This window comes from Bos grunniens, chromosome 23, assembly GCF_055505025.1.
Source record: "Bos grunniens cultivar Pamir isolate PY7600 chromosome 23, Bosgru_T2T1.0, whole genome shotgun sequence".
NCBI lineage: Eukaryota > Metazoa > Chordata > Mammalia > Artiodactyla > Bovidae > Bos > Bos grunniens.
Window position 1 is genome coordinate 11,274,719 of NC_141187.1, and position 16,380 is coordinate 11,291,098.

Here is a 16,380-nt window from a genome sequence, read left to right on the forward strand (position 1 = left end):
GCCTGGTACCTAGTAGGCATTCAATATATATTTGCTGAGTGAGTGAGTGTATTGCTCATCTTTACCCTTTTGGTCACTCTCATGTCATTATTCCAATTTGTTGGATAAATACATGAATTTCTTAGAATTTCAGCTTCCAAGTTTTCTCCCTTTTATCCATGCACTCACCTTGATCCCCCACTCTTACCTCTTATATCTTTACAGCTGCATTTTTGCTCTTGCTTCCTCCTTCTACCTCCAATACTTCTTAGAAAGCTCACTATCTGCAGTTTGGCTTGGAACATTTTTAAGCAACATGTCTTCTAAGGCAAGAGAATCTAGGCTGTCACACTGAATCCAAAGAAAGCTTTCCGCAAATCACCCATGACCCTTGTTTTGGGTTTTATTTTATTTTTCCTTGAGAACTGAGGATCCTGCACTGCCTCCTAAGTTGAGATCATGTCCTTGTTCATAATTTGCTCAACAAATATTTATGGAGTAACTTCTATGTTCGAGGCCCTGAGCTAGATCCTGGGACAAGATAGGCAAAATTTGAGCACTTCAAGGGATGCATAACACAAAAGAGAATAGTCATGGATAGTGATGGGAAGTGTCCTGGCTTGAACCCAGTTATTTCTAAAAGAAATGACCAAGAATAAGATGGGGTCCAATTCTGCTTATTGAAACAAGTTTTAGGGTAGGAATAAGTTAATAGTGAGGTGAAGGTATGGGGTTATACCTTGCCCATTCACATTTATTATCTTGTTCAGCTTTCAGGTGGGAAAGTAGGGCAGCAATTCTTTTTTGTATAAACTGGAACTAAGGTCTAAGAAAGGTTAATTGACTTGCCCAACAGGATACTGCCAGAAAACCACTGTCTGCACTGTTCTTACTCTGAGAGGCATGATTACAATTCTTAAAACCCTGTTTGCTGGAAGCTCTTCAAGGTAGGAATCAGTTTCAAACCTTCAGGGTAAAGGTTTTAAAAATGTTTCTCCAAGGGAGATACCAAGGACTTTTCTGAACCTGGCGCATATTGTAAAAATGCACAGTCTTGGCGTCCCTCTGGGACCCATCTAATCAAACTCGCTGTGCATTTTTAAGCGCCCAAGGTGCTTCTTCGGCACGTAAAAGTTTGAGAACTACTAGAAGTGTTTGGGTGGAAAAACCTCAACCTTAATTCAGGGCTAATATTTACCTTTGAGACAGATTTCGTCAGCATTCCGAAGAGTAAGTGTATGTCCTTGAGCAGATGGGACTGCAACGGCTTTCTGGCCGGAATATTTCTCTTTTTTATGCAAGTACTTCTTGGAAATTGGGGGTTTTCCGCCGAGCAGGTGCTCAGCTGCTGGTGACTACCCACCGTTCAAAGGTTTTCTGGCTCTTTTCCCAGACACCCGATTGATTTGTCACTGTCTCTTTCCAACAGGGAGCCAAGCACTTGCCCCACCGACCACGGTGGGGCGCGCGCGGCCTGTGTCGGCTGCTTCTCCGCTCCTTCCCGGGTCCGCCTTCGCGCGCTAAAGGAGAGCAATCCCTGGGAGTTCCTGCCTCTGGGGGCCAGCTGTTGCTCTCTTCTCGCGAGAATTACTTCTCCCGAGCTCTCCCTTCATCAACCCCCCTCCCGCGGGCAGGTTCCATATTGGGTAAAATCTCGGCTCGAGGAGAGGTCTGGGAGCTGTTCTCGCGAGAGCACGGCGGGAGCCTCCTGTTCGCTGGCTCTGGGAAAGGCGACCACTGCAAGCTCCGCGGGCGCTGCAGCTGGAGCTGTGACCCCGCCGCGCAGCCGGGAGTCGGCTGGGTGTGGAGAGAGTGCAGGGAGAGCTGGGCGGGGCGCCAGCCCAGGGCCCCGGAGCGTGCCCCGGCCCTTCGCAGGGCTTCCCCCGCCGTCGGTGAGGCGCGTCCAGCCGCTGCGGCTGACAGGGGCCGCGCGCGCGCGCGGGAGTCTTCAGGGTCGCCGCAGCCGCACCTGCGCGGGCGGCCAGCGCAGGATTCCCTGCCCGGCCGGGCGGGCTACGAGGTCAGGGGAAGCGGGTGCGGGTGCAGGCTGGGCCCCGCAAGGGCCACCTCCTCGCCCCGCGGCCACCGCTGGAAGATGTCTCAGGAGAGGCCCACGTTCTACCGGCAGGAGCTGAACAAGACCATCTGGGAGGTGCCCGAGCGTTACCAGAACCTGTCCCCGGTGGGCTCCGGCGCCTATGGCTCCGTATGGTGAGTGTCACCGGGCCGGGGGCCTCGCTGGGCCGGGTGTCTCCGTATGCCCCAGAGTCGGGCCTGCCCCCACGGCTCAGCAATGCACCCAGCGGCAGGAATTTTCCTTGGAGGGAGGGCATCCCAGCCCTCTTCGACCCCTGTCCTGCACTCCCTGTGCCCCTTGCACCCCCACCCTGCACGCCCACGTAGATGGTCAGCTATGTGTAGGACACAGGTCCGCGGTGGGCGGTGGGTGATGGTGTTGGAGCCGGGCCCTGACTCGCACCCTGCGCGTTCCCTTGGAGGTGGGGTGGGGGAAGGGGCTGCTGCTACGGGGGCAGAAACACGGGTCCTTCTTCGGAGGTCTCTCCCTGCTGGCATCGAGCAGAAGGGCTCTCTCGAGATGTGCCTGCCCTCGGAGCAGACAAGCCCGGGAGCTGCCCGGAGAAGCAGAAGGGCAAAGCTCGACTGCGGTCATCTGAACAAAACTGAGGACGAAGGGCGTTGAGTTCGGGCTTTTTTGCAAACCTCTGTCGAAATTGCATTTTGAGAAGGGTTCTTTTTCAATTCGCACTTGAATTAGCAGCTATCCAGGGAGCTTAAAATACCGACTTTATCTCGGTGAGCCCTGTGCCAGCTTGAGTGGTGTGTTTCCGATTCAGTTGAAAGCGTATTTCCTTTTCGCAGAGTGGGGGGTGGTGGTAGTGCCTGCAAACACTGCAGCTTGAGAAGCTGGCGGCCTCGCTGATTAGTCACATACCACCGCTCATTTAAGTATTGTTTGACAAAACAATTTTCTCCTTTGGAGCAAGTGAGGTTCAGATCCGTTGGACGCCCTCAAGATCAAAAAGTTATTAACAATGCTGCGATGTATTATAAATATTTTTTAATCGTGATAATTTTTGTGAAACACTGTTTTTAAAGTCCTTTAGAGGGTTTGCAGAGAACTTAATCTGCACTTACAGACTGAGGGGTACATAATGGTTTTCATGGGATATGGAGTATATAGCAAAGGAAGGAAGAGACACTTCAGCTTTAATTCACACTATGAATGTCTTTTAAATTAAATGCTACTGTAAAATTTCCAGACCTCAGTTTGCTAACTTTTCTAACTTCTAAGGTTTTATACACTGTATTTTAGATTTTGTGTAATTTGAGGGCTGACCTGAAGCTATTTGATGTAATTCCTGTGCATGCATTATTTGCAAAGAGGTCTACAAAATTAGTTTTTTGTTTCACGGCAGATTCCAGGCTTTTAGACTTGTTAATCTTTGAATATAATTCCTGTGTTTCTTAAAGCCCCAGCATGAATTTCCTGTTTGGTAGAATCTTCTGGGTAATTGAGATTGTGCAATTGTGTCCAGCAACAGATCGTATTGCGTTTTCTAGTTCAGGCTGCTTGAGTGATGTCGCTGTTGGCCCTGTGCTTGACATCTTTTTTCCATTTTTATAGCGTGCTGTTGATTTGCTAATTTTCGAAGATGTGTTTGGATCATTGCTTCTTTAATAGCTCACTTGTTTATGGCCAGTTTTCATTCTAGAATTGACACATTAATTTTTGTGGTACTGAATTTTTGTTTCCAATCATCATTGTTTAAACTTTAGTGGAGTGATACGGCTTAACTGTGGGGAGTTCAGTGAACTGCTTGCAAGGTTTCCCTACAGTTGATGTGAATCACTCAGCCCTGGCCCTGGAGATCCCTTGAAGTGCTGATAAAACACGAACACATTTTTTAGTGCTTTATTTTTCTGGTTTATAGAAGCCATTGAAACTGACACTTGAAAGTAATTTTTTAAACAGGTTTTTAAAAGTAGGTAATACATTCACATTGTATAAAATGTAAAAAGGCATAGAAAGACAGTGAAAAGTTTTCCTTTCTCTTTGTCCAGTTGTACTAGTTCTTTTCTCAAGAAACAACCCCTGTTAAGTTTCTTGTGTGTCTTTCTGTGGAGGCAGTTCTGCCAAGGGTATTTAAGGTGTAACCTATAACATATTGGTGGAGAAAAATAACCGATATTATGTGACAATTGACTGTAAACAAGTGTAGTTGATTTTGGATTGAAAATACCAGAATTTACATTCACATGTGTTATCTCATTCAGAGTAGTTATTTCAAGTTCTTCTTTCAGTCAGCAGCTTTTAGGTGTGGTAGAAAAAAAAATTGTTTTTTAAACTTAGAATCCACTTTGGAGCCTGTGTTATTTTTCACTATCTTCATTTTTTTTTTTAGAGCAGATTTGATTTTAGGAAATAACGAAGTTAGATTGAATCCAAATAATTTAGAGAAGTTGGACTCAACTCTGGTGAAAAAGATTAGGCAGCCAGGCTGGTGATACTGTTTGAGGTCAAATAGGAGTTGTAACCATAAAGTAATGACACAGAATTTCCTGTGTGACTTGTAGAACTGGATTGAAGTCTGTTCCAAAAAAGAATCTCTGAAAGTATTTCAAGGAATGCAACATCACTGAAATAATGTGTCAGTTTCCTAATTTGATTGCTCTGAAGTGTGATACACTTTGATGTGTTAACTTTAAAAGTTAAAAAAAAATTAAGCCAATTTTCAGTATTTTCATTTGTACTAAGTATCTAGTAAAGCAAGTGTGATAACTAATTGTGAATGAAACATCAAGGAATCAAAATAGAAATTTGAGTATTAGAGTTTTACAAATATGCCTTTCCTTCTTTAAGGGGTAAAGGGAACTAAACTAAAGCTTGCAACTTTAAGGAACTTTGTGCACTGTCAGTGAGGGGAAATGAAGCAAAATTGTTCAAGAGTACGGTGTTGCAAAGCATTGATTTTGTGGTTTGGGGACAAAAGGGGCGGGGGAGGATCTTTGTGGTGAGTTTAAGGAAATATAAACAGGAACTTAAATGCCCTTCCTCTGGTGTATGGGTTTTCCAGACTCTTGCCTTTGATTATAGGAGGTGAGGCAGTGGTAACCATAAAACAGGTGAGAGATCAGAATTATTCTTAAATCATATTTAATCACTTATTAAATAATATTTATTGAGTACCAACTATGGACCAGCAGCTCAGCACACACACATCTTTAGGGGCGCCCCAGGTGGTGCTAGTGGTAAGGAACCCACCTGCCTGCCAATGCAAGAGACACAAGTTTGATCCCTGGGTGGGGAAGATCCTGTGGAGGAGGAAATGGTAAACCACTCCAGTATTCTTGCCTGGAGACTCCGCATGGACAGAGGAGCCTGGTGGGCTACAGTCCATAGGGTTGCAAAGAGTCAGACATGACTGAAATGACTTAGCACACTCACAGACCAGATAGCAGGCTAGGTTTCTTGAGCTAAACTGTTAAACAAGACAAAGACAGTTCATTCCCTGGTAGGGTTTATAGTGTGATGTGAATAATAACTACGTTTTATGGATTGCTTTCTATGTTCTGGGCATTATTCTGTGCTGTTTATATTTATCATCAGTATATAAAGTATATACCAAAACTTTGGTAAAAGAATGGCAGAATTTACTAAGAGGTCAAATCCAACATCCTAAATGCTTTGTGAAAATAAATGTAGTAAAGATAAGTGAAGCTAAGTTTTTTAGTATTAATAGCCACTCATCATTTTAAATCTTTTTTTTTTTTTTAAAGCATGAGCTAGGGCACAAATAAATACAAGACTGTCATTATAGAGTGTGCAGAGGTGACTTTCCTGACTCCTAATCAGTGAGAGGGGTGTATGTGTGTGTATTAGTTGCTTAGTCATGTCTGACTCTTTGCAGTCCCATAAACTGTAGCCCATCAGGCCCCTCCATCCATGGCATTCTCCAGGCAAGAACACTGGAGTGGGTTGCCATTTCCTTCTCTGAAAGGAACTATCAGAAAGAAAGAAGGTGAAGTCGCTCAGTTGGGTCCAACTCTTTGCAACCCCATGGACTGTAGCCTACCAGGCTCCTCCATCCATGAAATTTTCCAGGCAAAAGTACTGAAGTGAGAGGGGCAGTCTTTTATTTTTCTAGTGGCAATAGTAAGCCCATGCTGATCTTTCTTTCTATTTGCTTGTACTTTGTAACCAAAAGCAAGGTGATTGGCTGCATGTTACCAGTACCAACCAATAAATATTTAAACACAATGGCAAAATATTTGTATTATTGATATGTAAAGACTTTTAAGAAAGAGTTCGTTTAATTTGGCTATAAAGTCATTATTTGTCAGATTCCCATTTTCCACAGGCTCCCATTTGAAAATAAGGGTATCCTGAACCTCTCGAATTTCAGTTCTGCCAGTTTAATTCCTTGATACTGAGGACTACTCTGCCTTTGATTTCCCTCTGCTTTAGCCTCAAAGATCTATTAATATCTCACTTTAGTATTAACAAACATTCTTATGGGATTTTATACTTTATAATGTATTTGCATTCAAAGCATTATTCAGCTTTCACTGGCTCTGTAAAGGCTAGTATTAACATAGTTTTATGGATGAGGAGCTGGACTCATTAAAGGAATCGTATACTACTTTGGATTTGGTTCTGTGATTTCAGTACTTCAGAATTCTCCTTTCCTGTGCTTTAGGCTGCTAAGATTGGTGGCACCTTCTCTGGTGCTGTTTGCCTCTCCCCACCCTCCTTTTGAGAAGAAAGGCGTTGCCGGGTCATTTGAAATAGTAGAGCTATGACAAACCAATCCCACCAGTGTAAGCCTGACTCACCTGAGGTGTAATGACTTACTAAAGTCACATCTCTTCCTCAGAATTGATGGGACCAGTTCCCGAAGAATTATCAGTGCAAATAATTAATTCCTGAATTTATGGATCCCTTTGGTTTGAAATTGTTCTGTGCACATTTTGGAAAATTGAGACTATCTGTACATGTTTCTGTTATGTAAGTATAGGATATAAATAGAAGTAACTGCTTCTCTAGGCCTTTGAAGATACCTTGGATGTTTGCTCTTTGCTGTGAAATTTAGTATTGATTTTTTCCTATCCAAGAGGTATAATTACTGTAGAGCTCAAAACAAACAAACAAACAACAACAAAAAAACAACACACCTTGTTATGAAGTGGGTTCCCTTGGCTCTGAAACCTAGAAATCTTTTCATCTTGTCATGTACTTGAAAGTGATTCATGTGTTTCTTCAGGACAAATGAAAACAGAACTTCTAAACCTGAAGTTTTTGTTAGTTTGTTGAAGTAAATGAAGCTTTTAGTACTAGAAGTAGTTGTCTTTGCATAGTGTTTCCGTAAAGTTAGTACGTGTGCGTTAAGATTTTATAAAGTTAACCAAACGCCCAGCATTTTAGCCTTTAAATAATTTGTTCTAGGGAGGGAAGTAGGTGGTGGTTAGTAGATTCTGCACTTTCGACGATGGATCCTGGGTTCTGACATACTTGGCTCCTAGGCTGAATGTTGGGGAGAAAAACGTACAGAAGAGAGAGGAGTCCAGAATGACGCCTAAGTTTTGGCCTTGGACAGATGGATAGGTCTCAACTTTGGGGTCTTATAGGGTGTATGGTCGTGGAGTTAGACAGAGGAGGATGGGTTCATGCTCATCTCCCTGAGGATAGGACTCTTGTGTGTTATACTGATACTTATACACCCGTTGTGTGTGTGTGGGGGGGGTCACTTTTTAGGTGCTAGAGATGGAGTGTGAGCAAAACATGAGAAGTTCTGCCTGTAAGAACCTATAGGCTAAGGGGAAGGCAAACAGAGGTAGACAGTAAATAAGTAAGTAAGAGTTATAGCATGTCGGGTGATAAGCACTACGAGGAAAATTAAGTAAGGAGAGGGGAGGGAGTACTGGGATAGCTGTTGCGCCTTTAAGCAGGGTAGACGGGGTAGGCCTCCGTGATGGAGTGACACCTGAACAAAGACCTGAAGGAAGTGATGGACACTGGTTGGACTTGAGTGGGAAGGAAGAACATTCCATGCTGAGGGATCACCACATGCAAAGGCCCTGTTTTCCGAGCTCACTCTGCACTGGGGTCCCTGCTTTTTCATTTCTGTTTCTTACCCATTCAGAGGTGCTAGTCGTACTTAGGGACAGAGTGGAGGAGTCAGATGAATTGGTGCCCAGCCGTGACCCATGCTCCTTCCAGAAGGCTCAGTGTCCCTGAGCCAGTACTTTTGGTGGGCCCTGGAAATTCAGGGTACTCTGGTCCAGCTCTTTAAATAACATGTGAAGCTTACTTCACTTTTCGGGTTTCTGTTGCCAAAAGGAAGGGAGCAGAGAGATTAGCTCTAGACTTCTGGTGACAAAAGAAGATTAGCTTGCTGGCAGGTGGAATGTTTTCTAACTTGTTTGGGCTTCTAGGTTTTTTCTTACTATTGGGTTATTTTAAAAAGTCATTTTTACCTTCTTTCAGCTCTTAAGATCTCATTTATTTTCTGTTTTACTTGGCCGTGTATCTGCTTTACATTCCTCTGCCTTTCCCCTATTACAATAATTTTAGTAGCTGTTGGATTATTATTACCTGTTAACAGTGTTTTGGCTCCGAGCCCCCAATGAACTTCTCCGTTAACTTGAATAAATCTTATGGATTGAAAGGTTCTACACATGTGGCCCCATTAAAAACCCGTAGGATTTCTTTCTTTTCTTTTCTGCCTTTACAGATAAAAGTTTCTTTCTCATATGAAAGCCATCCCCCTTTTACTGCTCTATCATCTAGTTGCAGAAAATAAGTATTCCTAAACACAGATTCCCATGACAACATAACAAAAAGGTAATAGAACAAATGTTTATTTTGTCTAAGCCTGCTGTCTGAGTAACTTTATACCCTGAGCATGTTGGCTCCTGTTGCTTTGAATGATGTTACAGATTTCCTTGTTTTCCTCAAAACCTTCTCCTCTTAGGCCTTGGTGACATTGTCACTGTGCCTGGGACACAAAGGAAGATGCGTGAGTGCGTGTGGCTTACTGTCAGTCTACCCACAAGTACGCATCTGTTGCTTTTCCAAGCTTAAGGGCCAGAGTATAGGCATCACACATTATTATACCAAAAAAAAAAAAAAAAAATCATGAAAAAACCCACACCAATTTCTTCTTTGCTTTCTTAACTTCATTAATTTAGTTTGGCCAGTGCTAAAGCACTGTTGGAGGTGTTTTGTTTATAAAGATTGAAAAAACAAAAAAGCAGAAAGAGTTCTTGCTTTTGAAAACAGCAGTCTAGAAGGGGCACATTTGTGTTGCTTTCTCAGAGATTATTTTTGGAAGGCCTTTGTGACTTTTCTGCATTCTTTCAGCTTTAGTTGCCATCTCAAATCTTCTTTTCTATTTCTAATGCTTATCTTGAAATTTTCTTTTGGATTTTTCAGTGTCTCTCTTGAATCTAGTGACATACTGATAACTTTTGTACATCAAGGGCAACTTTGTTGCAAGGGTATGTGTTTGAAATCTCTGTCAGAGAGACCTTTCCATCTGATTCAGAACTAGAAAGTGATGACATCAGCATGTGCCCACAAGAGGTCAGAACTTCTTCTTTTGATCTGCCGAGGGCTCAGGGAGGCTGTGTCTTAGGGGAAGAAAGGGACAATGAGGGTAAGAGTCCTCTAGACACTCAGGTGCGTGCATGCCCAGTCATTCAGGCGTGTCCAACTCTTTGTGACGCCATAGACTGCAGCCCACCAGGCTTCTCTGTCCTTGGGATTTTCCTGGCAAGAATACTGGAGTAGGTTGCCATTTCCTTCTCCAGGGTCTAGATACTTAATGCAGCTCTGTAATTCCATGTGGGGTAGTGTCTCTGACCTTCTCACCTGCAAATTGTTTGCTGTTGTTCAGGCACTAAGCCGTGTCCAGCTCTTTGCGACCCCACGGACTGCAGCACACCAGGCTCCCCTGTCCTCCACTATTGCCCGGAGTTTGCTCAAAATCATGTCCATTGAGTTGATGATGCTGTCTAACCATCTCATCCTATGCCACCCCCTTCTCCTTTTACCTTCAATCTTTCCCAGCATCAGGATCTTTTCCAGTGCGTTGGCTCTTCACATCAGGTGGCCAAAGTATGGGAGCCTCAGTTTCAGCATCAGTCCTTCCAATGAATATTCAGGGTTGATTTCTTTAGGATGGACCGGTTGGATCTCCTTTCTGTCCACAGGACTCTCAAGAGTCTTCTCCAGCACTACCGTTCTAAAGCATCAATTCTTCAGTGCTCAGCCATCTTTATGGTCCAGCTCTCACATCTGTACATGACTCCTGGGAAAACGATAACTTTGACTTTATGGACCTTTGTTGACAAAGTGATCTCTCTGCTTTTTAATACGCTATCTAGATTTATCTTAGCTTTCCAACCAGAGAGCAAGTGTCTTTTAATTTCACGGCTGCAGTCACCGTCCACACTGATTTTGGAGCCCAAGAAAATAAAATCTGTTACCGCTTCCACGTTTTCTCTTTCTATTTGCCATGAAGTGATGGGACCAGATGCGATGCCCCAAGTCTATCCGGTGACACTTAAGTTGAAGTGTCTGGTTTATGCAGTATTTTCTGAACTCTTCATTCTTATATTTCCTTATCCTTGTGGTAAATATAACTTTATTCTCATAAATAATTGCTTTATCCTTAATATCCCTAGTAACAATTCCTTTTTCCCCTCTTCTGTCAAATCCTTCATGTAGGATCGTTAGGTAGCTTGAACCTTCTTGAACTTGCTGCTGCTAAGTCGCTTCAGTCATGTCCGACTCTGTGTGACCCCATAGACAGCAGCCCACCAGGCTCCCCTGTCCCTGGGATTCTCCAGGCAAGAACACTGGAGTGGGTTGCCATTTCCTTCTCCAATGCATGAAAGTGAAAGTGAAGTCGCTGAGTCGTGTCTGACCCTTAGCGACCCCATGGACTGCAGCCTACCAGGCTCAGTCCATGGGATTTTCCAGGCAAGAGTACTGGAGTGGGGTGCCGTTGCCTTCTCCTTCTTCTTCTTGAACTTAGACTTTTGAATAATAAGTTTCTATTTATGTTTCCTTCTCCAGGCTACCACACGCTGGTGAAAATCTTAGTTATCTTTCTCATTTGTTATAGTAAAATATGACTTCTCAGTGATCTTAGTATTATATTGAAGTGAAATATTGGTGTTGGTATCTTATATTGCTAGAAGTTTAATAATTTCCTCACCTGACATTACAAGTTTGACTTGCTTCAGTTTCTGATTCCTAGGTTAGTGTCCTAAATGCCTTATGCTTTGAATCATCTGCTTTGAAATTAGCAGTCTCAATAAATTAAATGATATTGATGCCATCATTTCATGGCAAATAGATGAGGAAACAGTGGAAACGGTGGCTGACTTTATTTTTCTGGGCTCCAAAATCACTGCAGATGGTGATTACAGCCATGAAATTAAAAGACGCTTACTCCTTGGAAGGAAAGTTATGACCAACCTAGATAGCATATTCAAAAGCAGAGACATTACTTTGTCAACAAAGGTCTGTCTAGTCAAGGCTATGGTTTTTCCTGTGGTCAGGTATGGATGTGAGAGTTGGACTATAAAAAAAGCTGAGCGCTGAAGAATTGATTTTTTTTTTTTTTTTTGAACTGTGGTGTTGGAGAAGACTCTTTTTTTTTTTCAGTGTTACAGCTCCATTTTATTTAGAAGATAGCAGGAGAGAGAGGGTGAGAGAGAGAGAGAGAGAGAAAGAAAAGAGCACATGCACGCGGGAGAGAGAGTCCCTGGAGAAGACTCTTGAGAGTGCCTTGGACTGCAAGGAGATCCAACCAATCCATCCTAAAGGAAATCAGTCCTGGGGGTTCATTGGAAGGACTGATGTTGAAGCTGAAACTCCAGTACTTTGGCCACTTGATGTGAAGAGCTAACTCATTTGGAAAAAACCCCTGATGCTGGGAAAGATTGAGGGCAGGAGGAGAAGGGGAAGACAGAGGATGAGATGGTTGGATGGCATCACCGACTCAAGGGACATGGGTTTTGGTGGACTCTGGGAGTTGGTGATGGACAGGGAGGCCTGGCGTGCTGTGGTTCATGGGGTCGCAAAGAGTTGGACACGACTGAGCAACTGAACTGAACTGATGCAAAAGGGGAAAAAATAGCAAGTTAAGAAAATAGACAATAACTATTATGAGCATCTGTCAAGCTGTGTTTACATTCCCAAATATAGTGTAACACTAGGATTACTCAGGAGAGGGCAATGGCACCCCACTCCAATACTTTTGCCTGGAAAATCCCATGGATGGAGGAGCCTGGTGGGCTGCAGTCCATGGGGTCTCTGAGGGTCAGACACGACTGAGCGACTTCACTTTCACTTTCATGCGTTGGAGAAGAAAATGGCGACCCACTCCAGCATTCTTGCCTGGAGGATCCCAGGGACGGGGCAGCCTGGTGGGCTGCCGTCTATGGGGTCGCACAGAGTCGGACACGACTGAAGTGACTCAGCAGCAGCAGCAGCAGGATTACTCATCCTGTTCACATCTTGGGTCGATATTTTGTTGTTGTTGTGGGCACTGTCTTGTGCGTTGTAGGGTATTTAACAGCATCCTTGTATCCCTACCCACTAGATGCCAGTTGGAACCCCCGGTGTGACAACCAAAAACGTTTCTAGACGTTGCCACATGTAATCTGGGGGCAAAATCACCTTTGGTTGAGCACTGTTTATAAACCCTGTATGTTTGGATTGATTGGCCCTGAGTGAAAACTTGATAGGGTAAGTTGAATTTTCCACCTACAAAAGGAAACAGTACACTATATTCTCCTTTTGAATTCATTGTCCAATACAGTCTCAACAATGGCCTTGTTCATATACTGTACGTCCAAGTTTATAGTTCCAAACCTAATGTCAAGAATGTCTAGAGCACTCTGCGCGCCCGCATTTCGGCTTTAGCTCGGCTCTTTCCTCCGCAGCCGCCCCCGCTGCAGCAGCCGCCGCCGCCGCCGCCGCCATGAGGGAGATCGTGCACCTGCAGGCCGGCCAGTGCGGCAACCAGATCGGCGCCAAGTAAAAAAAAAAAAAAAAAAAAAGAATGTCTAACCCTTTGGATTTCGAGGCTATTGAAAAGTAATGTTTCATGCCTCCCCCTGATTATTTTTCTACATATTTCTTGAGGACAGTCTCTGAGATATTAACTACCTTAGGATTAGATTCAGGTTATAAACTTGTATGGTCCAGCCTTAGATATGTGGATCAGATACTTGAAGGAAGCTTTTCATTAACACTGTTGAATGACAGTGGCCGTGAAAATTACAATCAGGAAATGAGCCAGTTTCCCAAAGATTTCTGTAACTCTAGGTAGTAAGGCAACATAATTTTGGAAGTCTGAAATATGTGTATTTTTGTATTTATGTTATAGGTTTGTTTTAGTGAAAAAAATCTGTTCAGCATTCATCTGACAGTGTTAAATGGCTTCCAGTGTATAAAAGAAACAGATACAACAGATTAGTGAATATGTTATATATGTATATATCTATCTAGGGCTTGCCAGGTGGCTCAGATGGTAAAGTGTCTGTCTGCAATGCGGAAGACCCAGGTTCAATCCCTTGGTCGGGAAGATCCCCTGGAGAAGGAAATGGCAACCCACTCTAGTACTCTTGCCTGGAAAATTCCATGGATGGAGGAGCCAGGTAGGGTACAGTCCATGGGGTCACAAAGAGTCGGACACGACTGAGTGACTTCACTTTATATATATATGTTCACTCATGTGTTGTATCTGTTTCTTTTATACACTGGAAGGTGTGTGTGTGGCTTTCCTGGTGTCTCAGTGGTAAAGAATCTGCCTGCCAGTGCGAGAGACATAGGTTTGATCCTCTACATGCTGTGGAGCAACTAAGCCCATGTGCCACAACTACTGAGCCGGGGCTCTAGAGCCTGGAAGCCGTAAATACTCAGCCCGTGGCTGCAGCTTCTGAAGCTCATGCACCGCAACTAGAGAGTAGCCCCTACCTGCTGCAACTAGAGAAAAAGCCCGAGCAGCAGTGAACATCCAGCACAGACAAATACATAAATGAATAAGATTTTTTTTTTAAGTATTGATGTATACAGAAGTTTGGAGGTCCAGTAGGCTATAGTAGCTAGAATGTTTCATGGAGGAAGAAGGATTTGAGGATTATTTTGAAGGATGGGTAGTATTTGGAACATTTCTAGAAAGGGAACATTTTTAGGTAACAGGAGAAAACGTAACTAAGAAAATGAGATATGAGATGGACTAGCCTGACAGGAGGAATGTCTCAGATAGGGTGAACCCACTTCTGGTTTTCATTCTGCGTGTGCTTCAGAATCACTTGTGGAGCCTTTAAACATACAGATGCTTGGGTCCTACCTCCAGAAATTATTAGGGGGAGTAGGACCAAAGCAATTGCATTTTTCTGGGCAGTGGAGAGCTAGCTATAGTTTCTTGAGTTGTAAAGTAGGAGGGGAAGTATTTTAAAATTGATCTGATTGGAGTGTTACAGAATGGATTGCAGGAAGCAAATATATTGCTTTGTAAAAGTTTTTAGTAATTTATGTGCGTTTCTGTTCAGCCTGACTCCCCAGTTGGACTTCTTAATTGCTTGAGGTCAGGATCTTTGGTATTTATGTACTTATCTTGCATTATGTTCTTAAGGATAAATAGATAAATACATTATAACTTCTGCTCTCCTTTAAAGTCTAAATTGGGAAACAAATATATAAAGTAATACCTTGGTTTTTTTTCAGTTCAGACTAAAGAATTGGCTGCATTATATTGCTGATTGTAGTAACTCTTAGATTCTGTTAACTGCTGAGTAAATGTGCATTTTAACTTGTAGAAATGATATTTTAGTTTTCTATAACATAACAAATGATCAAGGATTTGAACCTTTGGTTATGTTTTAATAACTGCTCTATCTTACTGTTACTTCAGAAATATACTCAACCTCAAATTTCAGAGTAAGAGATCTAAAAATACATATTGAAAATTTGCTATGTGATAAACCCCATGCTGGAAGCTGATCATGAAACTCTTATATAGTAACACATTCATATCCATTTGGAACACTTACTGCCTGTCCTTTATTGTTCATAAAGTTATAGTTCATACATAATTATCTTATGTGAGCCTCAAAACAGCATTGTAAGATAAGCAGGGCTAATGACACCCCCATTTTATTGACTTGGAAGCAGACTCATAGACGCTTTGGCCACGATCATCTGCTAGGAAATTCCAGAACCAAAACTAGAACTGAAATCTTTTAACTACTAGTTTACTTTTCTCTGTGTCAGACTGCCTATGTTTATGCTTAGAATTTTTTTAGATCAAATCATTGAAAGACTACAGAGACCATTCACTGAGATGCAAACATAGCTTTGTTAAGTGGAATTTTGATGATTTTTTTTTTCTGGAACAATAAAAAGTACTTACATGGTATTAGCAAAAGTAAGCAAGATATTTTCTAGTATTTTTATTTAAAAAATCAAGTTGCTAAGTGTAATGATGTAAAAATATTTGATACTCCTGTTTCAAAGGAGTGGTACTTAAATCTCCTCCCCTTGTGTGAAGGCGGTTATTTAGTGACTCACGTTTCTAAAGCATAGAATGGGGTAGAACTGATGGAGTGTGACTTCTGAGGGTAGGTCGTAAAAGACATTGTGACTCCTGCCTTGGTCTTCCTTTGAGATCATCTGCTCTGGGGCATTTTCTCAGCCTCAGTACTATTGGTATTTCAGTTCAGTTCAGTTGCTCAGTTGTGTCCAACTCTTTGTGACCCCATGAACGGCAGCACACCAGGCCTCCCTGTCCATCACCAACTCCCGGAGTCCACCCAAACCCATGTCCATTGAGTCAGTGATGCCATCCAAGCATCTCATTCTCTGTTGTCCCCTTCTCCTCCTGCCCTCAATCTTTCCCAGCATCAGGGTCTTTTCAAATGAGTCAGCTCTTCACATCAGATGGGCAAAGTATTGGGAGTTTCAGCTTCAACATCAGTCCTTCCAATGAACACCCAGGACTGATTTCCTTTAGGATGGACTGGTTGGATCTCCTTGCAGTCCAAGGAACTCTCAAGAGTCTTCTCCAATACCACATTTCAAAAGCATCAATTCTTCGGCACTCAGCTTTCTTTCTAAACTTTCACATCCATACATGACCACTGGAAAAAACATAGCCTTGACTAGATGGACGTTTGTTGACAAAGTAATGTCTCTGCTTTTTAATATGCTGTCTAGGTTGGTCATAACTTTCCTTCCAAGCAGTAAGCGTCTTTTAATTTATTGGTATTTGGGGTCAGATAATTCTTCGTTGTGAAGGATATGTAACAGTATCCCTGGCTTCTACCCTCTAGATTCTAATAGCATCGCCCTCTCATCCCCAC

The 16,380-nt window shown here is 42.9% G+C and overlaps 1 protein-coding gene across 5 annotated transcripts in view; it reads left to right on the forward strand.

Annotated features, from left to right (window-relative positions):
• Positions 1 to 1,654: 1,654 nt before the first annotated feature.
• The window catches only part of MAPK14 (mitogen-activated protein kinase 14), a 76,808-nt gene continuing 62,082 nt past the window's right edge, over positions 1,655 to 16,380 (forward strand). For all 5 annotated transcript variants that reach the window (XR_015153079.1, XR_015153080.1, XM_086371344.1 and 2 more), the window contains exon 1: positions 1,655 to 2,190. Coding sequence is in view for 3 of the 5 variants with exons in the window: in XM_086371344.1 (XP_086227470.1) it covers positions 2,075 to 2,190 (116 nt within the window). In the remaining 2 variants the exon portion in view is untranslated. The remainder of the gene's footprint in view (positions 2,191 to 16,380) is intronic.